Source organism: Vipera ursinii (assembly GCF_947247035.1).
Source record: "Vipera ursinii genome assembly, chromosome: 7".
In the NCBI taxonomy this organism is placed as follows: Eukaryota; Metazoa; Chordata; class Lepidosauria; order Squamata; family Viperidae; genus Vipera; species Vipera ursinii.
In genome coordinates, this window is record NC_139521.1 from 77629716 (window position 1) to 77656258 (window position 26543).

The window sequence follows — 26543 nt, forward strand, 5'->3', positions numbered from 1 at the left end:
GCTGACTCCCCCCTCCCGGCCCCGCAGAGGAGGAGAACGAGATCCACGCGCTGGACTTCTGCCGTGACGGCAGCGCCTTCGCCACGGCCGGCAAAGACCGGCACATCCGCCTCTACGACAGCCACACCCACCAGGTGAGCCACGCCCCGGCCTCCCGCCCCATCCCCGAGCGCGCCCTCGCCTCCCGCGCTCCCCCCCTCCTCCTCCTCCTCCTCCTCCTCCTCTCTTCTTCGCAGCTAGTCCACGTGGTGCGCGCGCCCGACTTCATGGCCGGGGACGAATTCACGCCCTTCAGCGGCCACTCCCGGCGGATCTTCGCGCTGCGCTTCCACCCCACCGAGTTGCACCTCTTCCTGACCGGCGGCTGGGACAACTCCGTCAAGGCAAGTGTCGCCCCCCCCGGGCGCGCTGACCCTCCCCGCACCGCCGGCGCCCGGCTCTGAGATTGGCTGCCTGTCCTCTGCCAGGTTTGGGACAAGCGCGTGCCCAAAGGGGCGCAGAGCGTGATCAACGGGCCCCACATCTGCGGTCCTGGGATCGACGTCAAGGTGCGTCCCGTCTGAGGCGTGGGGTGGGGGGAGGGGGTTTCCACCTTCGCAAGAGAAAAGGATGCGATCCTGCGGGCCAAATGGAGTGAGTGGGGGGCCCTCTCTTTCCTGCTTCCCCAAGGCCTGGGGCTGCCCTCCAAACCCAGATCCTCCAGGCTCAGCAGATGGCAAGGTGAAGCCTCGGGTCAAGCAGGATGTGGGCTTCGGCGCTGGCAGTGGCATCCTCTGAGCATTCCCAGAGGGAGACACGCCTGCGCCAGGTGCAGAGTGACCTCTGCAGCAGATGGAGAGACCCAAAAGGGCAGCGCATGCGAGTCCCCTCCTCCCCCACCCCTTGGGCTTCCAGGCGAGGCATCGGATGCAAATGACTTCAAAGCTTCAACTGTAGGCTACGAGGCTTTGGGTTCAGCGCTCCACCAATTACTCCAAACGGAAGCAAATCTTGTGCCAAAGAGAGAGGACAGTGAGGTCGCACATTTGCCTCCCCCCCCCCAAATAGGGAGAACATATCCTGACTGCCTCCTGGGTGCCTCGCGATGCTCTGCAACTCTGGGACCTGCGGATGTCCAGGCTGTGGCAAAACGTGCCCTTTCCTGGCAACCCCACCCAGGGAGAATTTCTCTACTCAGCCCAGTTCTGCACTGAGGATGTGGTGGTGGCCGGGGGCAGCGGCACCAGTGGGGCGGGGATTATCCACACTGGAACAGGCCAGGTAAGGGGCGTGCGGGGGGAGGGGAAGAGTCTCAGGAGCAGCTAGTGCAGGGGTGGCTGCCGGTCGCAGCCAGGATCTCCCTCCGCAGCCCCTCTTGGTTTTGCCTTGCTGCTCACAGGTGATCGGGGAGGTCCTGCTGTCCAACAAGCCGGTGCACGTGGTGGCGTCAGCTTCCAGAGGGCAGCCCGTGGCCGTCGCTGGTGCGGGTGGAAACCTCTACCTTGCAGAGCTGCACTGAGTCTCGAGGCGCCTTGGCTGTCAGCCGAGCCGGCAGGAGGCAGCCCTTTACAGCGGTGGCCTCAGTTGCGGAAGCGGCAGCTTTGTGGCTGTTCCGGCCTGTCACTCTGGCCCCACTTCATGCCCATTTGGCACCCCCTTCTCCCCCTCTCATGCTTATTGCTCTGACCTGCCCTTTGCAGTGTCGGGGGCGCTCCCGTACCTTCCCCAGGGATGGGGCGCCATTTGGGCCTGAGGCATGTGGCACGTGGGGGATGCCCACCTGCCAAGGATGTGTGCAATAAAGCTTCCTAATGCCCGGTGGGACCCGTGTCTGAGAAACAGGAGCCGTGTTGCCCACGACCCGTAGGAAAAGGCGAGGAGGAGGGCTGGGTGCTTCATCTTCGCTTTGGTGTGGAGGTCCCATCCAGCCTTGCGGAGCCACAGAGAAACTCAGGCTCTGCACCCGGCGGGATCCGGACAAGGGAGAGGAACAAGTATCGGTGCAGTTTGGTGCTTCTTGGCTGAGCTGAGCTGAGCCTGGAATAGCAAGTGGAGAAATGGCTCCCAAGCAGGACAGGATTGTTTGAGCCGAACCCAAACTGGCCTAGGCTCAGCTAGTCTTTCACAACTTTTTCCCTCCTTTCCTGATCTGTAACCCAACCCAGCGGGGCTTGTGGGAGGGAAATCTCCTCTCGGTTTGCAAAGAAGAACAGAGCCTGGCTGACTTCGGTTTCTGGTGCTGATCCTACTCTGCACCCGTTTCCTACCAGACTTCAGGTGTCTCCTAGAACCGGATGTCTGAAATCCCTGCCTTTTCACTCTTTTGGGGGTAGGGCAAAAGGAGGAAGGGCTCCCTTTTTAGAGGAGCCCTAAAGACACACCCCCCCCCGCCCAGGGTGGAAATCCGTGTGGATGCATCCAGACAGGCTGGGATCCTGGCACCATTTAAGGCGCTTCTGGGTTGAAAGGGTTAGCCGGTGGCATCTCCCTTGCCCAGGGGGCAGCCACGGGGGCTCCTTTCCTCTCCCTGTCAAGGAGCTGGAGGGAATGAGAACAATTGTGTCGACCCAGGAGTGGGTCTGTCTGGTGCGTGGCGGCTCTGGTGGGATGCCACCCACTTGGGTTCCTCTGAATCCACAGGAAGGACCAGCCATCCGGCTCAGATTCCCAGATGCGGTTGAAGAGCTCCTTTGTGGCAATGGCCTATTTTTGGAGGAAGCTTGGAAAAGAGGTTTTAGACCATTTGCGTCTACCCTCAATTTATGTAAACGGTGTACGAAGCACCTCCCACCCACCCCCACTCTGTTGGTTCCTGGCCCTGTTGCAGGGATCCCACTGTCCCTTGCTGCTGCCGCTGCTGCCGTTGGGGTGATGCCCACGTACACGCGTCACTCTGATAACATTCCACTGCAGGGACAGTCTTGAGAGAGATTTATTTTAGACCAGGAACAGTCTGGTTTCGAATGTTTTCAGCAGCCTCACTGACTTGGAAACTGTCCCGGAAAAGAACTGAGCAGCTCTGGGGTTTCCTCTCTTGTGGGGGGGGGAGCTCTCCAGAAAAGAGGGGATTCCCGCCCCACAGCCAGGATGTGTTGGAGGATTAACCTGGGGAAGACTGGGGACAAACTCCTCCACCACCAGCCCAGCAACGTCCTCGGAAGGCAGCTTCAGCCTTCTTGGCCAGCTCCCTCAAGCAGGAAACCCCGCAGGGCTGGCGCTATAACCGTTTGCCAAGATCAGACGCCGACGGTGGAGCGCGAAGGCAGGCGGAGATTTCCCAAGGTGGCGCTCTGACCAGGAGCCCCCCTTTGGATCCGGGGATCCTGTGGCCTCACCTATCAGCTGAGCACAAGGAAGGGCATTTCAGGACCTTATTACTACTGCCACCCTGAGTTCAACCCCCTTAGCTCTTCCTCCTCCTCCTCCTCCTGCCCTCCCTCAGACAGGGCTGGCATTCCAGACATCTTGCTGCTCCCTTGGGCCTTCACACGGATAATAATACCCCCCCTCCCGTGATGAGGCGTCCCATTTTAGGCCTTCATTTCCAGGCCTGCCTCAGAAGCTTAAAAAAATGGGTTCGGCTCGGGTGGGGGTGGGGCGAAGAGTTGTGGTTGCAAGTCCTGGGAGACTCTGCCTGTAAGCCCCCTCCCCTTGTGCGAAGGCCTGAGGTGTTCTCCCGGCAGCTACCTTCATGGATGCTCCGGAAGATGCCTCAATACCGCGGGCTCTGCTTCCCTCCAGTACCGGCAGACGTGGAAGCGAAGACCCCCGGAGGGGCTTCGAGGGAGCGCGCCCTCTCTCTCTCGCTGGCTTCGCTGTGCTGCTTCCCTGCGGGGGTCAGAGGGCGCAGAGACGTTTGCCGAAGCGGCGGGTCTTTTGAGGGCCTGCCCAGGGATGACCGTGAGCGCCCAGTGCCTGGGTTCAAGCGAGCTAGGCTGGGGATTCGCAGACTGACCTCGCTGGGCAAGTGTCCGTCTGACTTGCTTGGGGGTGGACAGGCCCAGAATCCCCCGCTCCTCCAGCGTGGATCGGCCTGGGTGTGGGGACTCAGGGGGCAACAGCATTGGGCTGGCAGCTCTACTCTCACACTCCAGGAGCAATTTCTCTGTGGTGGGAGGGGGGAGACAAGCAGGGTCAACTTTGTTGCACCCCTTCCCCCCACGCCGTGCATTGAAGCAAATGCTGCCCTTCAGCCAGTCTTGCGATGCGCTTCTCTTTGGAAAGGAACAGGAGAGAACGAAGCCAGCCCCATCCCTGCTCTGGTGCAGACTGGGAATGTGGAGTCCGGCCATTTTCTTTCTTTTTCAGCATTGTTTTTTTTTAAATCCCATTTATATCCTGCCCTTCTCCGAAGACTCAGGGCGGCTTACAATCTAAAGCACAAATCAATGTGCTTAGCAATAGCCTTCATTCTATGTATGTGCCTGCTTATTAGGGCTTCCCCCCCCCCCAGCGGCATTATTACAAAGTCAGCTTATTGCCCCCAACAATCTGGGTCCTCCTGTTTACCCCTTGTGATGCTGTGTGCATCTGCAGAAAGATTATTCACATCTTCCACCCTGCCATTCCTTCTCCCGGCCAGTGGGGGACACAGTGCTGCCCCCCCTCCCCACCCAGCAGGCCGCCTGAGTCGAGGACAGAGGTGGGGCAGAGGCCGGCCAGGCCTCTCTGCTTCTTGGAGGGTGGAGGTTGGATACTGGGCAGCCACGGGAGGGACTCCTTGGCAGTCTAATGGCTCTGCTGGTGAGAAGTGACTGTGAGATGCTGCAACCGGTCATAAGGAGGCAAGCTTCTGGCAATCTGGTTATAACCAAGCAGGTGAGCTCCCCCCCCCCGGCTCCCAATTTTGTTAAAGCTTTAAAATTACAAAATAAGCTTTCAAATGAGAATCCCAAGGCTGATCCGAGAGCTGGACAAGAGCTGCGGAGGCGAGAAGGGCACCGTTGCCCTCGGGTCTGGCCTGCTACACTTTTTCCTAGTGGGGTTCCATTTGGGTGCCCAGGAATTTCCAATGTGGAAAAATTTCTGCCCCCAAGTTGGTACCTCTCCTTCTTTCAGGGAGGGGAAGGCAAAGGCAAAATGAAGCAAGGGAGGGGGTGGCTTGGAGGAATAAATACGTGAAAAAGCAGTAGATCATATGGCCAGAGCGCAGTCTGAATGTATAGGTAGCCCACATGTCAACCAGAATTAGGGCTGACAACTCCATCACTCCGTGGCATGAATGTAAAGTGACATGTTACTATGCCCAACATGTTAGTTTGTGAGTTCTGGTGTCAGTTCTTTAAAATATTCAATTTCTATAGCTGCCCATCTCAACCAACTTGTTAAGCAAATCATCCGCAATCATTAACCATGATTTCCTGCTGGCTTCCCCATTGATTTTGCTTGTTGGAAGCTGCCTGTGAGGGTCACAAATGGTGATCATGGCATTGTGGGATGCTGCAACAGTTGCATCTTTGATGTAAGTCTCCTTTTGAGCACATAACGTCTAACAGGACTATAGTAGGCACCATAATGGGCCCACTGGCAGCCCATAATGAATTCTGGTCTTACGGACTTCAGTGGATCTGCATTTTACTGCATGCAAAGAATCCCCTGCCCCAAACACTCTTTTATCACTTAGTCTGTTTTTTACGGGGACTACCTAAGGCAAGCAAGTTCTCTTGCAAGGAGTAGCCACAGTGCCATTCCCTGGAAAAGTAATCGGTGTGAGTGTGTGTGTTGTGTGAGCATGACAGGGATTATCCAAGGAAGGAGCCCAGACCCTAACCCACCCATGCCTCACCTGGGATGCTGGTGTCCCTTGTGTGTGGGTCCTTCTCTCCGGCTCCGGCCAGCCTGTTAGGGCAGAAGGTTCTTGAGCCTTTGCTGTTCCCGCCGGCTTCTCTTCGGGGCCGCCATCCTCTCCCCATAGCTGGTTCCTACCCTTTCTGATCCACTGGAGCTGACATTTGTTACGGGCCTTGGGGCATTCAGGGAGTTGCAGCCCCCACCTCCCCCCGCCCCGGCTATGGTCCTCTGTATAGAGGCAGTTCCCCCCCCCTCACCATGACCACCCCTACCATCCTGGTGTTGAGACCAGGTTTGCCAGGAGAACTTGGCTTGTGTTTCCTTGCTTTGAATAAGATTTGAGGTTGATGCCTTCTTGTTCCTCACCTCCTTTTCACGGACAATTTCTGCAAAACTACCCGGTAGTTTTTTGCAAAATGGACCATGCTGGTATCTGAACCCGATTCCATCTTCTGAAAAACTAGAACGAAGTGAGCGTACAGATTACAAAGAAGGCTTTCAGTGAGCCCCAGTTCTGCTGAGATTGATGGGGATTTTTAAAATCAAAGCACCCAAGTATTTTCTGGCGCTTGACTAGCCTCACAAGAACCAGAAAGAACAATTTTGGAGAACAACGGGCTCAGCCCACCCAAAGGGCTTTAAAGTGAAACCGGAGGGGGAGAAAACCAAACTTTGCCACCTAATCCCAAACAAAAACCACCCAGGGCAATCCACCAAGTGGTAAGAAAGCAAGGGAGCTCGGGTCCAAAACGGGAGAGGTAGGAAGCAAGCGCAGGCCCCGTCAAAAAGGACTCACACAACAACTCACACACAAAGGACTTACACTGCCTGCACAACTGGCGCTTGAACAAACAGGGCAAACTGGACATCCAGGCGCATCAGAGCAAATACAAGATTATTGCCGTTATCAAAACTGGGCGGGATTAAACCCATGAATGGAACATACAGCTAGAGGGATTTAAATTATTCAAAGGAAACAGACCTTATAAAAGAGGGGACGGTATTGCATTATATATGAAATAGCTACACCGCTACGGTCTCTTGCTATGGCATATTTTCATGCATAGTTTTGGTTAGTAGGTAAAAGCACCCTTTTTATTTGTTGAGATATTTAAAATTAGTTTTTTAAAAAGTTATGCAGATGGGTTGACACTACTAGTGGCAAGACTATTTCTGCTGGTCAGGAATTCTTGCTGAATGCAAACTGTGTCAAATGGGTGATCCAAACACAGACCCACCACCACCACGGGTGGAGCTTTATGGACCTCTTAATATTCAGGAAGTTAAAAACAGCACCATTTTTTTTCACCATGTATTTATGATCGCTTAATGCTCAAAAAATTATCCCAGGGAGGGGGAACCCAGGCTAACGAAAGGACCAAGGCAGGTGGGGGCTTTAGAAAGATAACTCCAAACTTGAAATAGTAGAGGAATTTTCTGACCACGAGAGCAGACTGTGGAACAGATTCCTGCAGTTGGGGGGGGAGTGCGGGGGGGGGGGCTTTCATCATTGGAGGTTTTCCAGCAAAGGTTGGACACCTTTCCTCTGGGATGGGTCTGAGGAGTCTTGGCTGGGGCAGGGGTTCAACCAGAAGACCCTTTTCAACCCTGGGCTTCTGTAATTTTTTATACACTGAATTATTTTCAGTATTATTTTTGTCAATTATTGCATCATTATACGTGAGCTTGTTATTGCTCTAAGCCAGGGACTGAGGTAGCATAGCTGAAGCATGAAATCCAAACCATGGGTGGTGGTGGGGGGAGGGGCCTGGTGGCACTTAGCAGACAGCCTCAGCCCAGCTTTGGAGAAGCGCCAGGAATGGGAGGTCAGCCCCACAACTGCGCCCCCAGGCGCCACCTCACGAGTCTTCAGCAGAGGGAGCGGGGGGGGGGGGAAGCAGCAGCATGGAACCGGGGCAAAGGGGGAGCCTCCTGTTTAGCTCGGGCAGGTGGCCATCCCTCCCCACCGCCTCTACTCTCCTACCTTTGCTCAGGTGGGAAAGGTCCTCCTGTTCCAAGTTTTTAGACAGTTCTGAGCTGTAATAGTTGAGCGTGTAGCCTACACCAAAAACAATTTGATAGTTTTGCTTTGTTTTGTGAACCCCTAAGTGACGCCTTCCCCGAGGCCTGCAGAAATATGCCAGGCAACAAGGGTTCCTGATTAAAGAGGAGGGTGTTGGCCCACTTGGGCAAGCGGCTGTATTAAACCTGCATTCTACGCAGCACCTTGGCAGGCTTACAGGAAGAGAAGATAGACGTGGAAGTCCGCTCCTCGCTTAGGCTTCAATACAGCAAACTCGTGTCTTGCCAACACCAATTTCCTCTCCCCCCCCGGGGTCCCTCATTTTGCCTCTTAAAGAGATGAGCTGTCCTGGCATCGGCATGTGCCAGGCAGAGGCGCTTCTTTTTGCCTGGCCAGAGGCAGAAAAGCCAAGTCACCCAGGGCCATTGGCCCTGTTCCCGGGCGGCTATCTGTGGCTCCTGGGGGGGAGCAAAGGGCTTGTCCTCTTAGCCTTCGAGGGGGGACCAACTGGCACTCCCGGCTGGATGTCACTGACCAGCTGCACCGTTCAGCGGAGAAGAGGGGAGTCTGGAAAGCTGACCAGGCCCCCTGGGAATCTTTCTGGCAAAGCAACCAGGACGTAAACTGACAGTGAGAATTGCTTTGCTGGCTTGCTGTGTTACTAAAACAAGGGAAACGAAATTGCAAGGGGTGCCTGCTCCTGCACCAAACCTTGTGAATCCACAAAGCTTTGTGACTCCCCATTTCACCTGAGCAAATTGGGAGCACGTCTCTCCCTTCTGAAAGGAGCTCGGAGACTTTCTGCACTGGCCATTCTAGGGGCTGCCACAATCTATGGAAAGGCCGATGCCAGCAACACTGCCCAATGGCCCCCTTCCAGTCTGGGCTGTGTTTGCTGCAACGCATCTGCTACGCTCTTCCTCTGTGGCACGTGCCCTCCCCAGCCACCTCTTCGCTTTCCCTCCAGGCACCGGTCAAAAGCTGCTCTGCCACCCTCAGGAACGTGGTCCCAATTCAGCTCTCTCTGCTCCCTGGTCTTGGCCCCTCCCAGTCTCATCGCTGCCTCGGGGCTGGAGCACTGCCTGTCCAGCAGCCCCTCTGGCCCCCCCACGCAGAAGCTCAGGGGAAAAGGACTGGGGGAGGGGCTGCGATCTGAGGGAGGGAAAAGCATTTCCTGAGATTTACCCATGAACCGCGCGGCACCGTTCCTGATTTCGGTCTGGGCGTGATGGAGGAATCCCAAGGACTGGGATATGAAAATGTGGATATTATCATGGTTGTTCCGCATCTGCAGAGAAAAAAAGGCATACGAATTCATGGGGAGGAGGAGGAGGAGGTCACACCCCTCCAGCGAGTCTCTGGGCCTCTCCTGACTCGCCACTCCTCTCTGTGACCTGGCCGGGGGCCAGCTTTGGCAGTGTCCAGCAGCCACGCTGTCTCCTTTGGCGGCCTGGTTTCCTTGTTACCGCTAACTCTCCCAAGCATAATTGCTTTCTCCAGTGGATTCCCCTGCCTGATGTGGCCAGAACAGTAGAGATATAATTACAAGTAGTCCTCAACTTACAATGGTTCATTTAGTGACCGTTCAAAGTTATGGCACTGACTTATGACAATTTTTCACACAACAGTTGCAGCATCTCCATGATAACATGATCAAAATTCGGCTGCTTAGCAACTGACTTTTATTTGTGAAGGTCACTGTGTCCCGGGGTCACAGGATCCCCTTTTTCAACCTTCTGATAAGCAACGTCAATGGGGGAAGCCAGATTCACTTAACAACCAAAATAGTAAGTTAACAACTGCATTGATTCACTTAACAACTGTGGCAAGGAAGGTTGTGAAATGGGACAAAACTCACTTAACAAATGTCTCGCTTAGCAACAGAAATTTTGGGCTGAATTGTGGTCATTAAGTCGAGATATACCTGTAATTATTTGGCCAGATGTTGTGATTCTATTTCTCCTTTTTTGTTATCCCTCAAGCTGTGTGTGTGTGTGTGTGTGTGTGTTGGTGGGTGGGTGGGTGGGTGGGCATTTCCCTAGAACAGGGAGGCCTAGCGGCCTGGATGTGAGCCTCGAGGGGTTGAGGAGTCTGCAGCCGGACCAGGCTGAGCTAGGCGCGTCTCGGTGGCCGTGGAAGTCTCCGTGCTAGGGGCCCCTCTTCTCACGGAGGGCAGACCTCGCTTCTGCCTTTCCTAGGTTTTGTTCTGTCCTTTTGTTGCGCCTTACCCAGGGGTCCCCGGTCAGTGTGGCTGGGAAGGAAACCTTTCCTGTAGTTCAGGCGCAGAAGCCATGGCAGTCATGGCGTCATGAGGCTGACCCAGGATTTACGTGCCCTCCCACTCAAATTCATCCTCCCGTGAGCACACAGGCAGTCCTTGCTTAATGTCGTTCTACCAGCAACAGCCCTTAGACTTTACATGCCGCCTCAAGGTGCTTTACGGCACTCTCTAAGCGATTTGCAGTCAGCCTCTTGCCCCTTCCCAGCCATCTGAGTCCTCATTTTACCCACCTCGGAAGGGGCTGAGTCACCGTGAGCGAGTCAGTGGGCAATGAGTCAGCCTGCAATGCTGCACTCTCACCACTGTGCCACCAGGGCTCTCAGTTACAACCAAACACAACTGACTTTTCACTCATCCCCCAGGCCACGACTGCTGCACAGAAATGATTGCATTTGGGGCGCCTGGTAGCCAGCCTCCATTTGCAACTATTGCGCAGCCTCCTGCGGTCACGTGTCCTGCAAAAAGGCCCATTGGAGACGCTGGATTCGCTTAACAAGCATGTGGCTCCTTTAATGGCCATGATGACTCTCTTTATAACCATTATGAAAAAGATTGTAAAATCGAGTCAGGTCATGTGGCGACCCACTTAACAACTGCCCTGACTTACAACCAACATATTGGGTGAACCTGCCATAGCGATCCTATAACACAACGTAAATCAAATAATTGTTCTGCTTTTACTCTAGGAATTCAAAATGACTTGGGTGGCATTTCTTCTGCCATTTCATTCCTGCCCCTTTCTGGGTTTGTTGAGTTGCAGGAGAGAGGAGAATGGGAAAGAGCAAAATTGTGATTATAGGACTGCGGGAGGCTGCAACCATTGGTAAATGCAAGCCAGCGGCCGAGCACCACAAATGTGGTCTCGTGACCAGGGCGGGGGAGGGGGAGAGATGGTTGTTTGTTTCACGGCGGTTGGATGGTCCCAAGGCGGTTGTAACTTCAAACGGTCATTAAGCCACTGCTTATCAAGCCAGGATTGCCTATACTAACTTTGTCAATGACCTCCATTTGAAAAACAGCCATTGCCAAGCAATCCTTCACTGACCAAGTATTTCCACGCATTCACCAAGCAGCTCCGGAGATCATCCCAGGCTAGACTGCGGAACATCAGCTTCAGGTGGGGCCACCCAAGGAAGACTCCGCAGTGCAAGAGAGTCAGCTTGCAGCTCTGAAACCAGGAAGAAAGGGGGGGCAGGTGGGTGAGTTGCCCCCTGCAGAAGACCCCATAAGCCATCTCAGCCTAAGAGGGATCCTGCTGGGCACCGATCTAGCTGCCAAACTCACCAACATCCCACCCCGCAAATGACAGAAGTGGCCACCCTTTTCTAAACCTCGTTAGAACCCTTGCTGCTCCCGGTGGCGGGACATGTTCGTGAGGCAGGAGGAGGAAGGGCCTGCATCCAAACTCCTGTTGGCTCACTGTCTGCTCTTCCCTCCTCAGTTATTGTGTAAGTGAAGCCAGGGGTCGCCTCCTGAGTGCTGGCTTGTGACAATGAACTCCACCTGCAGACCATGTTTGTTGAACTTTGCTGTGCCCCCTTCAAATCCTCCGGTTCTACATTCATGTTGGCGCCACTGAACCCAGCTCAATCTTCACCCTCTCAGACGGGCACCCTCACTGGAGGCTTGGTTTGTTCCTGGGTTCAAGGCTGCATAGGCAAGACTTTAGGACGGTTTGTGTCAGGATCCTTTCTGTTTACACTGGTGATAGTCAGTGTGTCAGAAGGGATCCTTCCTAGGCCAAGCTGGAGATACCGGCTAGGACTGGAGCTCTGGAGCTTCAGCTGGAGAGACAGATATTCTGCTCCTGAACTTTCACCCTTCCCAGGAGGGTGCAAAAGGACGGCCACCTCTGCAGGCATCTGAACTTGCCATGGCCACCGTGGTCTCCCGGTCTTTCAAGTGGAGCAGCAGAGGGAGGAGGCTGTAGACCACTTCTTTCTTCAGGAGGGCCTTCTCTGTTTCCTTCGACCTCATCACCAGCTGCCCAAACAAGGAGATGGCGGATGCCCGGACGTCCGCTCTTTCCTGATGGAGACACACAAAGCAAGAAGCTTGTATGAAGTGTGTTGTGACAGTTTTTCTGTCACGGCAGCCCAGCTTTGATGCTCTTAGGAAACCCAAAGAATTTCACCTGACAGCAAAAGAGGAGAGAGATTTTAGTGGATTAACTTGGGATTGTTCAAGTTCTTTCAGGAAAAAAAACCCCCAAAACTTCCTCAATTCAAAATATAAATTTAGAAAATTGCCCGTACTGGTTTCAAACATCCTCCTCACTTTCAAGGTGATCATTCCAGAAATATAAGTATTTTTTTCCTCCTGAATTTACCAGCCTTCAAGGGCTTGACAACCTTGGGCTGATTCATCAGGTGTTCTTATGTATTTATGGAAGCCCCAACCCCATTTCTTCAAAACTTACATCCTCAAAAAATGAGCGGACATTCAGAGCAAGGTCAACAGAGATGAGCCCAATTCCCTGGCCATCCATTTCATAGAGTGTGGTCATTAGGTCATTCAGCCCCTCCAGAACATCTTCTTCACGTCCACTGAAAATAGAGTTGATCATTGTTGGAAGCTGGTCTCGCAGGGACTTAACCTGAGCAGAAGAGGGAGGCAAACAGAGGTTTGAGAGGGAAGTCTGCTGCGGTCTCAAATGGCGGAGTGCAACCCCTGCCTACGGGGACCGGGATGGGATCCTCCCTGCCTCTTCCTGCATTCTTCTTTGAAAAGAGAGCGTGGATGGGCCTCTGCAGATCCTGTGGCTTGCAAATCTGGTTTAATTGGCATCTAGGTGGCAGTGCAACTGCGGGCCTGGCAAGGCTGCACAGGACGTGAGGGGGGGTGTGTCTGTCCCCAGAGTTCGTGATTGGCGTGGTGGTTTCTGATGGATGGGCAATTGTTCTATGCGCTCCTCTTGTCTTCTGGCTCAACAAATACATGCAGGAGGACATTGTGGCACCCAAGCTATTGTAGACGCCATTCAAAGAGATGGACTCACTCTTGGAGTCTGGGTAGAAGCTTCTGGAATGCCTTATGTGCCAAGCTTCCAGTGCTTCTTCTCGGCCAAGGACTCAGAAAGGGGGTTGCATCAAGGGGCCACCCTCTTTTCTCCTATTTACAAGCTGACTTTATTTCTTCGGCTAGCACACATGGATACTGGTTTGTTTCGGTGTTTCCCGGCCCACTCGCCTTCCGGCCTGAGGACTCCCAGCCACTCATGCCATGGCAGTGGTCTTGGGGGGGGGGAATAGAGGGCCAACTGGAATATTAAGTTTGTCAAGCACCACAGTTGATGTAGCCTCAGGTTTTGCCTCTTGTATGGTTTCACTTGAGAAATAGACCCCCCCAAAATATTGTGGCTTGGCTTCACATGAAATGTTTGGTCACCCTCCTTGCACAACTCAAGGTTTGGACCTTCATTCCTTGGCCCTCATTACAGGAAATAATTTTTTTAATCCATGTATTTTGTCTCCGAGCAGGGAAATCCAGCCTCTTGTGAAAAAGGGAAGCCTTCCCTTTGGATCGTGAATTGCACCCATGTCTACCAGGAGGCTGGGTTAGAGCCATTCCTTCTGGAAGACCTCATCTGGTAGCCCAGCTGAGGTGGACCCTCCCAAGTGCCGTGGACCACCTATGCCTTTGGGAAGATGGTTGAAGGACCACGTGGTCCGTCACACCCACCTGAAGCCACGTGTGCTGGTCTTGATTGCCATCCAGGCAAACCTCCATTTCAGATGACTGGATCTCAGCTTGCTTGTGTGCCTGATTTTGGCAATTCACCCTTCAGAAATGACTTTATGAACTTTGGTCAGATGGAAGCATTGGCTTGCATGCTAGTTCTTTATCCTCTATGTTTGTAATTTTGTGGATTTTGTTGTACCTCGTTGTACCTTTGGGTGTTGTTGCTTTCAGTGTCTAGGTGATTCATCTACCTTGCACTGTTGAGCTCACTGTGTTTAAGTACATGGAGATTTGGGAAATTAAGCAGATAAGTGTAAATGAAAGGTGTTTCTTGGAAAGTAATGATCAGAAAGCTTCTGATGCCCTTTCAGAAGGGGAGTTAATGCTTTGCCCTCGTGCGCAAGTGAGAGAGTCACCTAGGCAGCAGGAAAGGGAGTGAGAAGAAACCGCCACACTCTAGAAGCCAGACTCTTCCTGGCAGGAAAGGTAAGACTTGAGGATTTTAAGAGTTAAAAGTGTGCAGGGTTAATACCTGACTGCCAAGAGGGCTCCCGCTGGTCTGGGCCACCCTCAGGCTCTGACCTGTGTGGCGCCTGGGGTTTGACCTGGGCCAGTTTCTTCGGACAGCTCTTACCTTCCCTTGCTGGAAAACAAAACTGCTGAGCCCTTTCAGGCAGAGGTCTTGCACCGAGGGATTGCGTGCAGCCAGGCCCTCCTCCAGATGCTCCCGGAGGCTGAATCTGTTCATCATCTTGATGGCAGAGGAACTCTTGAGGAACTGAGGAAGTAAAAGGACCTTTTCTTTATTGGCAAACGATTGTGCAGGGGACAGGAAGGCTAAACATGAACAGGCCCCGGGATATGGAAGAATGTGTGTGTGTGTGCGCGCACACAAGAGGGCAGCAGCATCCACAAAGCTCTGCCTCGCTTGGTGGCTTTAGGACAAGAGACACCCACCCCCCTCCTGTTCTGTACCAGCCTGCTACCGGCCTTGCAGAAAAGGCAACCCCTTTACAGACGGCAAGAGGCTGGAATACGTCTGCCAAATTTATTACAAAAACAAACAAGACACGAACCAAGATACCGGAGCTTTGAAACACTATCTGAGCGGTTGCTTTCAGCAAACCAGCCCTCCCCACACAAGTCCTTTATAAAGAGTTCAGGGCGTGGCTTCTCTCTCCCTCCTTCCGAGAAGCCCCATTGCCTTCCTCTGTTTACTCCTACTTGACTGCCTCCTGCGTCGGGCGTCCTTGAACAGGGCCAGCTGTGGGTCATTTCATCCACGCTGTCAGGCTCACACAGCTGGGTCTCCACCAGGTGAGAGGGGCCTGGCTGGGGGCTCTGCGGAGCCTCAAAGCCATCATCAGCAAGTTCTTCAACACCCCCCTCCTCCTCCTCATCTGAGTCATCCGACCCAACTGCCGAACCCACAGGCTGACCCTGAATCACAACACCTCCCAAGGCGAGTCCTCACCTCGATCACGAGCGCCAAGGCCGTCATCTTCTTCAGTTCATCCTCCTCACTGCTGAGAATGAGGGCAGCCTCCCCAAAGATTCCCGGGATCTGGGCACTGTTGCACTCAGTCATGGCCCTGCGTGATGGGAGATCAGAGTCAGAGGGTGATGGCTGTGCTGTGAGAGACAGAGGCCACTAGGGGGCAGCCAAGAGAACTGCCTGCCTCCTCGCCCCCCCGCCCCCCTTCCAGGGGCAAAACACCCTCAAGGGCCCCACCTGGCACCGGAGGTGTTCTGTTCCCCCCCTCCCGGGGTACAAACAGACAGACAAGCAGGCATGACTAGCAAGGGTTAATTCCTCAGGCTTTAGTAATTGCCTTCTGATAAGGTCTTGGCAGCAAAATACAAACAGTCAGCCAAAATAGGCTCGTTACCTCAAGCCTCCACTGGAATGAGATAACTTCCAAACAATTGCTCAAAATGAGTCCAAGCAAACAGTCCAGAAACAAAAATACAGAAGTGTTGTCAAGAACTCAGGCCAGGGTTTCAAACAGGTAGTAAATCCGACAGAATTCCGAAGATGTGACCAGAAGTTGATTAAATTATTGTTCGTCACAAAGTCCTGAGAGCAGCCACACCCCCTTTTGTACCTTGTGGGGTGTGGCTCAGTGACAGCTAATCCCTGACCCTCCTACTCTTCCTACACTGCTGTAAACGCTTGGCTCTGCGCCGTTCTCGGGGATCTAGCCATGATTCATCTCCGCTACTCTCCATCTGCTGCAGCTGCTCTGTCTCACTCCCAGCCTGGCTAATCACAAGCTGCTCCTGTTGGCCTTCAGATGGAGACAGAGGCCTTGCCAGAGGGGAGGGTCCCGGAGAGGGACACCTTGCCAGTTCCTCCCCATCATCCTCAGAGTCCTCTTCCTCAGGTAGGACAGGCTCGGGGGTTGGGGCCACAACAGGAGGGTTTCTCTTGGTGCTCCTCACTTAGGGGGAGAGGGTGACCCTGATTGTCCTGTTGTGGCAAGGGAACTGGGAGAGGCCCAAGGAGAGCCCCACCAGCCCCATAGCCTGTCCCTCACCTTGGAAGGACAGAAAAAGGGTGCAAGTCAGCTCGCTCTTCACGTTTGGGTTGATTGAAAGAGATCATTTGCCCCACTCCAGCCCAGGGGGGAAGGAGGCACTGCTCCCCACCCCCAATTCCTGGAGAAGGGATCTGATCCCAGAGGCTCACCCAGACAGTGTGCCTGGGAGAAGAGGGAGGACGGCTACTGTCCCTGACCCCTGGAGGGGACAGTGCAGGACTCAGGTGTCCTGGGGGAGGGGGGCACTTATGGCTGGGCCTCTTACCGTGCCAGCAGGCGTGTGCCCTGCAAAAAGTGCTGGGGGTTGCTGAGCACCACCCAGCCTTGCTGGAACTCAATGCAGGCGTAGACTGCCCAGTCCCCGGCCACAGAGAAGAGGCTCTTCACAATCTCCACTGAAGTGCTGCAGATGGAAAGTGGACGTCACTGGCGCTCTCCTCCTCGTGCGGGGCCTGGTCCTTTCCAAGGTCGAAGGGCTCCTTCTTTCGGAAGGAGTTGCTGTTCCAGCCCTGGCCTAAGACTCAGCTGTCGCCATTCGTGTGGGGGCTGCCAGGAAGCGGGCCTACAAGGCTAGCCTCTCACCCGGGAGCAGGCAAAAATCAGGCCGCCTTTGCTCTAGCCTCAGCCTTTTGCTCCGCTCGCCTGTTTGACGGCACAGGCAGACCCACTGCAGAAAGCTGTCGAGCCCCATGGGCCCGACACTCCATGGGGAGGCAGTCTCACGCACCAGCCTTGCACCTTCTTCCTACCCTCCATTGGGGTTGATCTCAGGATGGCTGGGAAAGACTGAGGAGGGCCTGCTGAGGAGGGGCTTGTGGGAATAGAACAGCATATGGGCCCACACTTTCCACAGTCACTTCTGCAAATCCGGCTGGTTGGACTTTGACAGAAGGACCTTCCTGTAGCCCCAAGGGGGCCCAGGACAGTTTCCTTTCCTTTAATTTTATGTTGCCATCAACCCTTTTTGACTCCTGCCTGCTGGTGCTTTTAACAAATACCTTGAGATTCAAGGTACTAGTTATGGTATTTAAAGCCCTACATGGCAGGGGGCCGGAGTACCTTAGGGAACACCTGCTGCCGGCGTCAACTTCCCTCCGCCCTGTGCGTTCCCACAGAGAGGGACTCCTCAGGGTGTCACCGGTCAGAGAATGTAGATTGGTGGCCCCCAGGGGGAGATCTTTCTCTGTGGGCGCCCCGGAGTTATGGAACCAGTTACCGGTTGAGCTCCGGACGGCGCCGGATCTTCGCTCCTTTCGCCGCGATCTGAAAACATACCTGTTCGAACAAGCCGGCCTGGCCTGAGGGTGGGATTGCTGGGGTTTTTATTATTATTTTATTGGGGGTTTTATTAATGTATTTATTGTTTTTTATGGGCATGTATTTAATAACTTTTTAATTTTTGTAACTTTATGTTTTATTCTTGCCCTGTACACCGCCCTGAGTCCTTCGGGAGAAGGGCGGTATAGAAATATTAATAAATTAAATTAAATTAAAATTAAATTAAATACTGGACATCGGATATGGCGCAGACTCTCGGTGCTGAAATCCCCCTGGTTCTGAAGATGAACCAAGGCACCAGAGAAGGTTTGGTGTGTGCAGAATTAATGGCTGTCCATGCATCCCTACCTGTGAGATATTTTTAAAAGGGGATCTGACATCCTATCCTACCTGGCGGGGCTGCAAGCACAGACGTTTTGGCTGACAGGGTGAAGACTGGCTCATTTCTTGGCCTTTCTTCAGGGCATCGAGCCAAAGCTGCACCCCGACTTTCCTTCCCAGCTGCCACAAGAGCCGCCTCTGGCCTCCCTTAACTTCCTTTTCAGACTAGAAGTTGTTAATGACCCCAATGTTTGGCTTTAATTGTTAGAGGTTTTAGTACTGATGTTATTATTAATGTCCATCCATAGTTGTAGCTTTTTATATTCTACCAAGGGTGTTTTTCAAAAGTAACTAGGCTTTCTAGGTTTTTTTTCTTTGAAAACGTTTCATTTCCTCAGAACTGAAGAAGCTTCTTGAATGAGCAGTGAAATGTTTTCAAGAAAAAAACTAAGAAAATAGAGTTGACTTTTGAAAAGCACCTTTGGGATTTCCATCATTTATGGACCATCTATTGGCCTCCAGCCACTCACTGACCCTTTGGATAGTCCCATTGACCCTTGGGGGTCAATACTGGCCCCTTTTGGAGTCCTGGACTAGGCCCAGAAGGGACGTTTCGGGGGGGAGGGGCAGGGAGATGCTATGCTGTGCTGCAGGTCAAAGCCCGACCTGCCCTTGCGGATCCTGCTCTGTCCCAGGGTGGGGGGGAAGGGGCCACTGGTGCTGAGAGGTGTGACCGTCTTCCTTTTGGTACCTCTGGAAGGTGAGTGCTGTGGGGTTTTCCCTCAGGATGAGCTCCTGCCTGGTTTTCAAGGCCTCTGGCAAGTCCAGCTGCATCACGTAGAGGACCTGCTTCAGGAGAGGGATGAAGAGCTGAAGGTGCATCTCGGCCAGGGCGGCCCGATAGCCGGGGAGGTGGAAGGTCTCGTAGATGACATTCATGGCCTGGCAGGGAGAAACGGGGAGACGCCACCCTCAGAGGAGGATCCCGGGCAGCGACTGCTCCCCCACCTTAAGGGAGAGGGGGAAGGCCCTTACAGCTGGTCCTTAACTTCATGATCACAATTGAGGCCAACCTTTCTGTTGCTAAGCAAGAGGTTATTAAGTAAGGGAACACGTCACTGAGCTGTCCCAGCAAAAGTAGTCCTGATCTGCCTGGTGTCGCTTCCTTAGCCTGGTCTAGTCGACCCTGATCTTGAAGTCACCCCACGCAGAATTAGGATTCAGAGGTGTTTTCAGTAGGAACGTGCTGCTGATTGACTTGGACCGGGGGGGGGGGTGTTCCAGTGCCAGGAAGATGCTGGCCTTGGATGGGGAAGGACTGGCTGGGTCTCCACCCTGGCAAAGCCGGACGGGGGTGGCCTTTTGGGCTCCTGTGTTCTGCCATCTGTGACGCCAGCTGGGAAATCAGCCAGAGCTGGTGAGCCACTTGGGACTTCCCTTGAACCCATGGTAGAGCAGATGGCAGCCCCGGCCAGGTGACCTGGGCACCGATTCCTCTCCTAGGCCGGGGAGACCTGCCACTTACGATCACTTGTGGTCCACTGTTTTCAGTGGCTGTTTTTACTATATAGTAGGTTTCGTTGGCTTTGTTTGCCGCCCAGGCTATAACAAATACATATTTTTTTTAAAAAAAGTGTTATAATCTATCATATTTTAACATGTACAATAGATTTATGGGGGAATCCTTTAATGTTAATGCTAAATTATGTTTCAAATGGGGTCTGAGTATTTTTGAGAATGTTTGTATCAATCCTGAAGTGCTGCAATTTTGTGGAAAGTGAAAAATAATAGCAGTCCTGAGGCATAATTTATTTAGTTTTGAAAAAACAATCTTACCTATAATCAAAAATGGATACAATAAATTCTATTCTGGCATAAATGCTATGACTTTTGTAACAATACTGTATTATTACTTATTTTCTTTAATGCAAATTTAGAAACTTTTAAGTAGTTGGATATTGAATGGATTTCTGATATGCATACATAGTTTCCTCCTTTTTGCTGCTTTTTCTTTGGGTTATTACAAGTTATAGTTATATAATATACAGTACAGTTTGCATAGTTACATAATACATGGTTTTTGTGCTGCCACCACGTGGCTGTTTTGGAGAAATTACAATGTGGGCAGTCAGACCCTCCTACCCTATGATGTATTTCCTCTTCCCTCCCCTTTCTGGGATGGACTTCCTCCTCCTTTGTCCCTAGAGATTCTCCTTCTCCATTAACCAGCTAACATGTGACAACAGCAGACATGTACAGATGCTGGGAGTATTACCATTTTCTGACCTTGGAGATACCTTGGAAATATCTTGGAAATGCTGTACAAACATCATCTTAATGCACCCCACCTACTGTATTCGACTCTACATGCAATAAAGGTATTTCTATATGATAAAAGGTGTTTTCCATGAGTTCAACTATCTGGAGAGAGCTGTTAATGTTAACGACATCTGCTTATATAGACCATAGAAGTCTTAACAAGAGATTAATTAAAGTACAATGGCTTGGATCCAGAACAGTCAGAAAATGTAATTTGAATTCCTGCTGTCTGCTTCTAAAGTGTGCATGTTTCTCTACAACCAAAGCTCAGTCTAGAGGTGCTTCTAAAAACTGCATGCCTACATTAAAAAAGGGAGATGAGTAATTCGTCATTCTTCAGCTGATTCTGCAAAGGGCAGAGCCGTGTTGTCAGGATTGAGTTGCTGTGGATTGATGTTTCTTCCTGTTTTCCTGAGGAGACCATTCAAAAAGCTTGTTAAAATCTTACAGCCTCCTTTGTCATTGAGTCTCTGGTCAGTGTCTTAAGCAATTGGAGAGGCTTTAAAATGCAAATGAATTTCTGCTAAGATGTGCCTTGAATGTTCAAATGTTTCTAATTGCAAGAGAGACTGTCGTTTGTAAGCTTTGAGTTTTGTGAAATCAAAATGCAAGGTTAGAAATGTCCTGTCTGTCTCCTCCAACATTGCCTTTCACCCAAATTCTACTGGAAAGTTCAGAGACGTACTGTTGCAAACAATTTGTTAAAGAGCTGAATTTTTACTCAAAGCAAAGAAAAGTTTTCCAGTTTTCTAACTCTTTGTTCTACGGACTGCTGAGAACGGTCATAAAAGGCCATAAAGCAATTAACTGCCTTGATAACCAAGCTTGTACAGGGAGAGATATCATCCTGTGCTGCTAGCCATTGTCTTTAGAGTTGAATTTTTTGCTCAAAAGGAAAAAAGTTTTCCAGTTAGCTAAAAAATTTTGTTCTAAGACTGCTGAAGGAAACCATAAAGAGGCTATTAAACAATTAATTGCCTTGGTAACGCAGCTCTTGGTTTGCTGCTCAGTCAAAGAGGCCCCCACCCTTGGAATCCAGGAGACAAAAGGCCAGCTTGGATTTATGCTAAGGTAGGCAGCGACCCCTGGTGGCCAAACTGAAACGTTAAACTGTCTCCAAATGGGAGAGACATTGACTTACACCTATGACAAGCCATGCAAGCATCTTTATATGTAAAAGCAAGTGATTCAGCTAACAATTCTAAAATATATGTTCTGAATCTCTAAAGGGAGATTATTCAGCAAGCCCACAGTCAAATTGCATGCAACTGAGGGCTTGAAACAAGCAATTCTACTCAACCCCTCTAGCTATAAACAAGGAACAAAGAGCAGATTAACCTTCGTCAGTGACACAGTGTACTGTTGGCACTCTTAACATGGACAGGAAGTCCCTCAAGAGTTCCAGACCAGCTCACAACTTGTGGTCTTAAGAAGAAATAATTTGGCTCACATTGTGTCCAAATTCAAGCTAGAGACAATACCAGGATTGCTTCCAAACAGCAACCTCTAGTGGTCAAGGGGTGAACTTTGTTGAAGTACCCACCTATGCAAGCAGCACCCCGGTGGCTGCTCAGCAAATAAAAGGCTTGTCCCCAGGCACGTGTAGAGTGCCCCCTAGTGGTCAAAGGGCAAACTTTCCTGAAGTCCCTAACCATGCAGAAGGTGCCCCTAGTGGCCAAAGGGTGAACTTCCCTGAAGTCTCTAACCACACTGAAGGCGCCCCCTGGTGGTCGAAGAGCGAAGTTCACCAAATTTAGTCAAAAATATCTAGGAACTTTTCTGTATCTATCCTAGCCATGGCGGAGTGTCCCACTGATTCAGAAGAGCTGGTTCGCCCAGACAACCCTGATTTGCACCAAGAAGCTGTAAGACCCAAGCATACAATAAAACCAACCCAGAAACTCAGGGGAAATTATGAGGCAACTAAGGATGAGTTTTCCAATGAATTGTCAGAGCTATGGGACAGAACTGCACACTGCATCTCACTTTTGTTGAGCCTTAATGGTAATCCTGCTGAATTATGAGACTCTATAGATCGCCTATCTGCAGCTTATGAACGTTACCAGCGGCTGTCTGCAAAATACACAGGTTTTTTGAATGACTCTAATGTAGATGATTCCTCAGCACAACTAATCAAGATTGAGCAACTGAACCATCAAAGAGATCTCCTAGTGCAAGATGCAAAGAATAAGGCAAAAATCCGCATTGCTGACCTGCAAGAGACCAGATCTCATAGGTCTACATCAAGTAGACACACAGTACGCTCTGCTAGATCCTCTCGCTCCAGGGCTTCAACGATACATGACAAGCTAGTAGAGGCCCGTGCGCTTGCAGAAGAAAAGGACGTGCTTGCTTCCTTTGCCAGGAAGGAAGCTGAAATAGAAGCCCAGAGCAAAGCCCACCAAGCAGAGGAGAAGATCCTCCAAGCAGAGATGGAAGCCCAGAGAAAAGCCCGCCAAGCAGAAGAGGAAGCCCAAATGAAAATTCTGCAAGTAGAAAAGGACCAAGCAGCTGCCCGGGCAAAGCTGAAAGTCTATGAACAGGCGATGCAGGAAAAAACCAATGTGGAGTGCTCCATCCCAACAGAAGTGGAGGATCCGATGGAACGCACCAGTCAATATGTGTTAAAGCATAATGTTTGCAACGATGCAGAGCCATCTTCTACACTGCCTACAAACATCACAGAGACCCCAGAAATGCAAGGGCCTGCACTCCTTCAACATCACAACACAAGTGCATCTTCTGCGCTTCCCACTCACCACTCCAAGACCACAGAACTGCAAGGGCCTACACCTTTTCAACAACACTGCACAGGTGCATCAACCGTGCTTCCTACGAACAGCACACAGACACCCTGCAGAGGCCTGCACCTGTTCAACGCCCAGAAGCAGGTGCGCCAACACTTCAAACTGCATCACCACTTGCCAATGACAACGTAATTTCCAGCAATGATCAACAGTTGAATCCACAGCCAGCACAAACTTTAGGGCATACACCACAATTGAATGCTCTTGCAACATCATTCCATCCCAGTGCACCTCATCTTTATTCACCAGAGAACCTTCACACCCAAGGGGCCCAACAAGTTTCTTTGGCATCAAGGAGTGAGGGGTCAGACCATTCTGACCATGCCAGGTACATGATTCGACGAGAGCTTCTCAACTCTAGCCTCTCAAAGTTTAATGACAGTCCAGAGACCAACAGATCCTGGAAAGCAACCTTCAAAGCTGCTATTGCTGATCTCAACTTCAACATCAGAGAGGAACTTGATCTACTCATAAAGTGACAAACACACTACAGCTATGCATCCTGTTCCACTTCTAGGCAATCCACAGCAACCACCTGTATCCAACCCTGCTCCAAATTATGGCGGGGAGCAACAAAATCACGCTCCAGTCACAAAGGTCTCATCTTCACCCCTATCTCCAAGTTAGAGACCTTGTTCTGTTTAAGGACCATCAAGCTCAAGAATCGAAAGTCATCAAAAACTTTCATCAGACCATCGCAGAACTTGTCCTGCTTTTGCCCCTTGAAGACAGACCTCGTCGCCTTTCCTGGTTGGATCCTGACTCCAAGAAGAAAAGTTATTTGAACTTCATCTAAACTATTTGAAGCCTATAATAGCAGTTCTTATTACTGCAATATGTATGCATGTTTATTTTTATATCTCAGGTTTTATGTCTTATATGTATGCATGTTTATTTTTATATCTCTCAGGTTTTTTATGTTTACATATCTCATGTTTATTTTTTATATCTTTCAGGGTTTATGTCTATCTCAGGTTTATTACTTATATCTCTCAGGTGTTTTATGACAACAAGCAAACCACAAATGTGTATTTGCATTTGTATAACTACTGTTATACGATTTTATATGGTGGTATTATGTAATACCAGATGGCGAGTGTGCGGCCACCACGTGGCTGTTTTGGAGAAATTACAATGTGGGCAGTCAGACCCTCCTACCCTATGATGTATTTCCTCTTCCCTCCCCTTTCTGGGATGGACTTCCTCCTCCTTTGTCCCTAGAGATTCTCCTTCTCCATTAACCAGCTAACATGTGACAACAGCAGACATGTGCAGACGCTGGGAGTATTACCATTTTCTGACCTTGGAGATACCTTGGAAATATCTTGGAAATGCTGTACAAACATCATCTTAATGCACCCCACCTACTGTATTCGACTCTACATGCAATAAAGGTATTTCTATATGATAAAAGGTGTTTTCCACGAGTTCAACTATCTGGAGAGAGCTGTTAATGTTAATGACATCTGCTTATATAGACCATAGAAGTCTTAACAAGAGATTAATTAAAGTACAATGGCTTGGATCCAGAATAGTTATATTATAAGTTACTATTACTTCTCTCCTTCTTCTCTAACTTGAAAAAAAAGCATTAAAAAGGAGTTTTAAGAAAGCGGAGGGCAATGAACCCCTGGCTGCACCCGCCACCCTCTTGCAAGTCGTAGTGCTGCATGAGGATTGCCAGCTGGGAGCCGCAACCTGGAGAGCAGGTGAGGCTGTTGTCCCAATGGGGACAAGTGTGAGTGATCATCGCTGTCACCAGGACTTTGTGTAGCAAAAGCAACACAAGGAGACAAGGAACGCTTTTGAGAGCGAGATACATTTTGTTCTAATCAGGAAGAAAAGCCTCCAGCAGGCCCGGCCCGGCAAAGCAGCTCCAGAGAGGGACTGGGAGAATGGGTGGCCCAGGTGGGGTATCACCTACCGCCAGCGAGGTGGTTGTGCTGCTACTGCTGCTGCCGCTGCCTTCTTGGCCCCCAGGAGGGTCCTTCACCTGCAGATTCTTCAGTAAGAGGTGCAGGATTTGCACAGCCACCTTGGGGCTGGAAGCCATGGCTGCCCAGAGCTCATTGGCCTGTCTGGGAAATCAGCAACATGAGCGTGAAAGTTGCAGATGGGGAGGGGTCTCAGAGGGGGAGATGGAGCCTGCGGGGGGCCTACCTGTTGAGGGGTATGGAATAGGATAAGCAGCTCTGGATGACTTCCTCCAGGCGACATGGGATCATCAAGGTTAGAGCCCTCAGCACCACTTTCCGGGTCCAGCAGGAAGCACGGCCGGGCTGCAAGCAGGTGTAGATGCCTGCAACCACATCGCTGACCTGCAGCCACAGAAGAAGAAAGGCTGAGCTGTGCCCTGGAAAAGGTCCCTGGATCAGCCATGACTCTCGGCTTTCCCGGGCTCGGGGGAGGCTGCCTAGTTGAGGACGGGCATCCTTTCACGCTGCAGGGGACACAGCCTCGCCTGGACCCTTCAGGGTCAGTCCTGCAACCTTCGGGTCCTGCCCTACTTCGGACGGTGCTGGGGCATTTGCCACCTATGCACAGGGGGTCAAAACGAGTGCAATGAAGATGATAAACAGGACCCCAGAACCAGACCCCATCAAGTCTGCTTCAGCTTCTCCAGGCAGGCCAGGTGAGGAAGGAGCGGCCACAAACAATGGCAGCCTCCCCTTCCCTGAGACAGGGGCTTATAGACAAACCCTTGAGAGGTTGGCAGGGCTTCTCTTTCCCTCCCTCCCTCCCTTCCTCCCTTGGGCACCCAAGAAGGCCTCCCAGGTTTCTTCCTTCTGCCAGCCATCTTTCCAGGGTAAGCTGATGTTTGTGTCCTATTTCCTTCCAGGCTCTCCCTGAATGCAGCTGCTTAGGTCACAGCCTAGAGGCCCCTGGGTCCCAGACACAAACCATGGGCGATTCGCCTGCCTGCTTCTTCACCAGCGGCCAAAGGGCTGTTCTGTCAGGGTCACCCAGGAGATTCTGCTGCAGGTTAACAGGTGCATCGCTTGGCACCCAAAGGCTGTTTGCTGCCATGGCTGCTCTGCCTGCCCAACCCCTTGAAATGTGCCACCGGTGGCCCCGGAGAGCCAGGGCAGGGGAGAGGCGAGGGAGCGGCATAAGGAGGCCTCAGCCACGGGAACTCGGAGAGTGAATTGGGTCAGTCCAGTCTCTCTCTGCCCCTGGTGCCCCTTTACAGGGCAGGCAAAAAGGGACATTTCCAGGTGAGCTTCTTTCTGGAGGAAAGGTGGACGTCAGTTAGCAGGTAAATAAAAGGCAAGCTCCTGCCATGGACCTACGAATGCATTTCCTGAATCGGTGGCAACTGAGTGGAGCACAGGGCTGCTCAGAGTGGAAGAGGCAAGATAGACAAAGAAACATCCTTTTCTTCACCCAGGTGATGGGAACTGTGTGAGATCAGACATGCTTGGAGTCAGCTGTGGTCTGAGCAGCTGCTAAGCTCAGAGCAAGCAACCAAGAAACAAATGCGGCATTTTAACTAGCAGGAAAAATGTAAGGGAGGGGATGGACGC

At 51.6% G+C, this 26543-nt stretch overlaps 1 protein-coding gene across 1 annotated transcript in view; it reads right to left on the bottom strand.

Moving 5' to 3' along the window:
- Positions 1-3168: 3168 nt before the first annotated feature.
- LOC310643053 (maestro heat-like repeat family member 5) overlaps positions 3169-26543 on the bottom strand; it is a gene marked incomplete at both ends in the record, with an annotated part of 33122 nt that continues 9747 nt past the window's right edge. Inside the window, 15 exons of the mRNA XM_083367085.1 lie at positions 3169-3321; positions 3699-4084; positions 5765-5817; positions 6136-6229; positions 7754-7828; positions 8978-9080; positions 11119-11241; positions 11946-12101; positions 12493-12669; positions 14389-14532; positions 15229-15346; positions 16560-16697; positions 18645-18835; positions 24944-25097; positions 25180-25337. Of these exons, the coding sequence (XP_083223211.1) occupies positions 3169-3321; positions 3699-4084; positions 5765-5817; positions 6136-6229; positions 7754-7828; positions 8978-9080; positions 11119-11241; positions 11946-12101; positions 12493-12669; positions 14389-14532; positions 15229-15346; positions 16560-16697; positions 18645-18835; positions 24944-25097; positions 25180-25337 (2223 nt within the window). The remainder of the gene's footprint in view (positions 3322-3698; positions 4085-5764; positions 5818-6135; positions 6230-7753; positions 7829-8977; positions 9081-11118; positions 11242-11945; positions 12102-12492; positions 12670-14388; positions 14533-15228; positions 15347-16559; positions 16698-18644; positions 18836-24943; positions 25098-25179; positions 25338-26543) is intronic.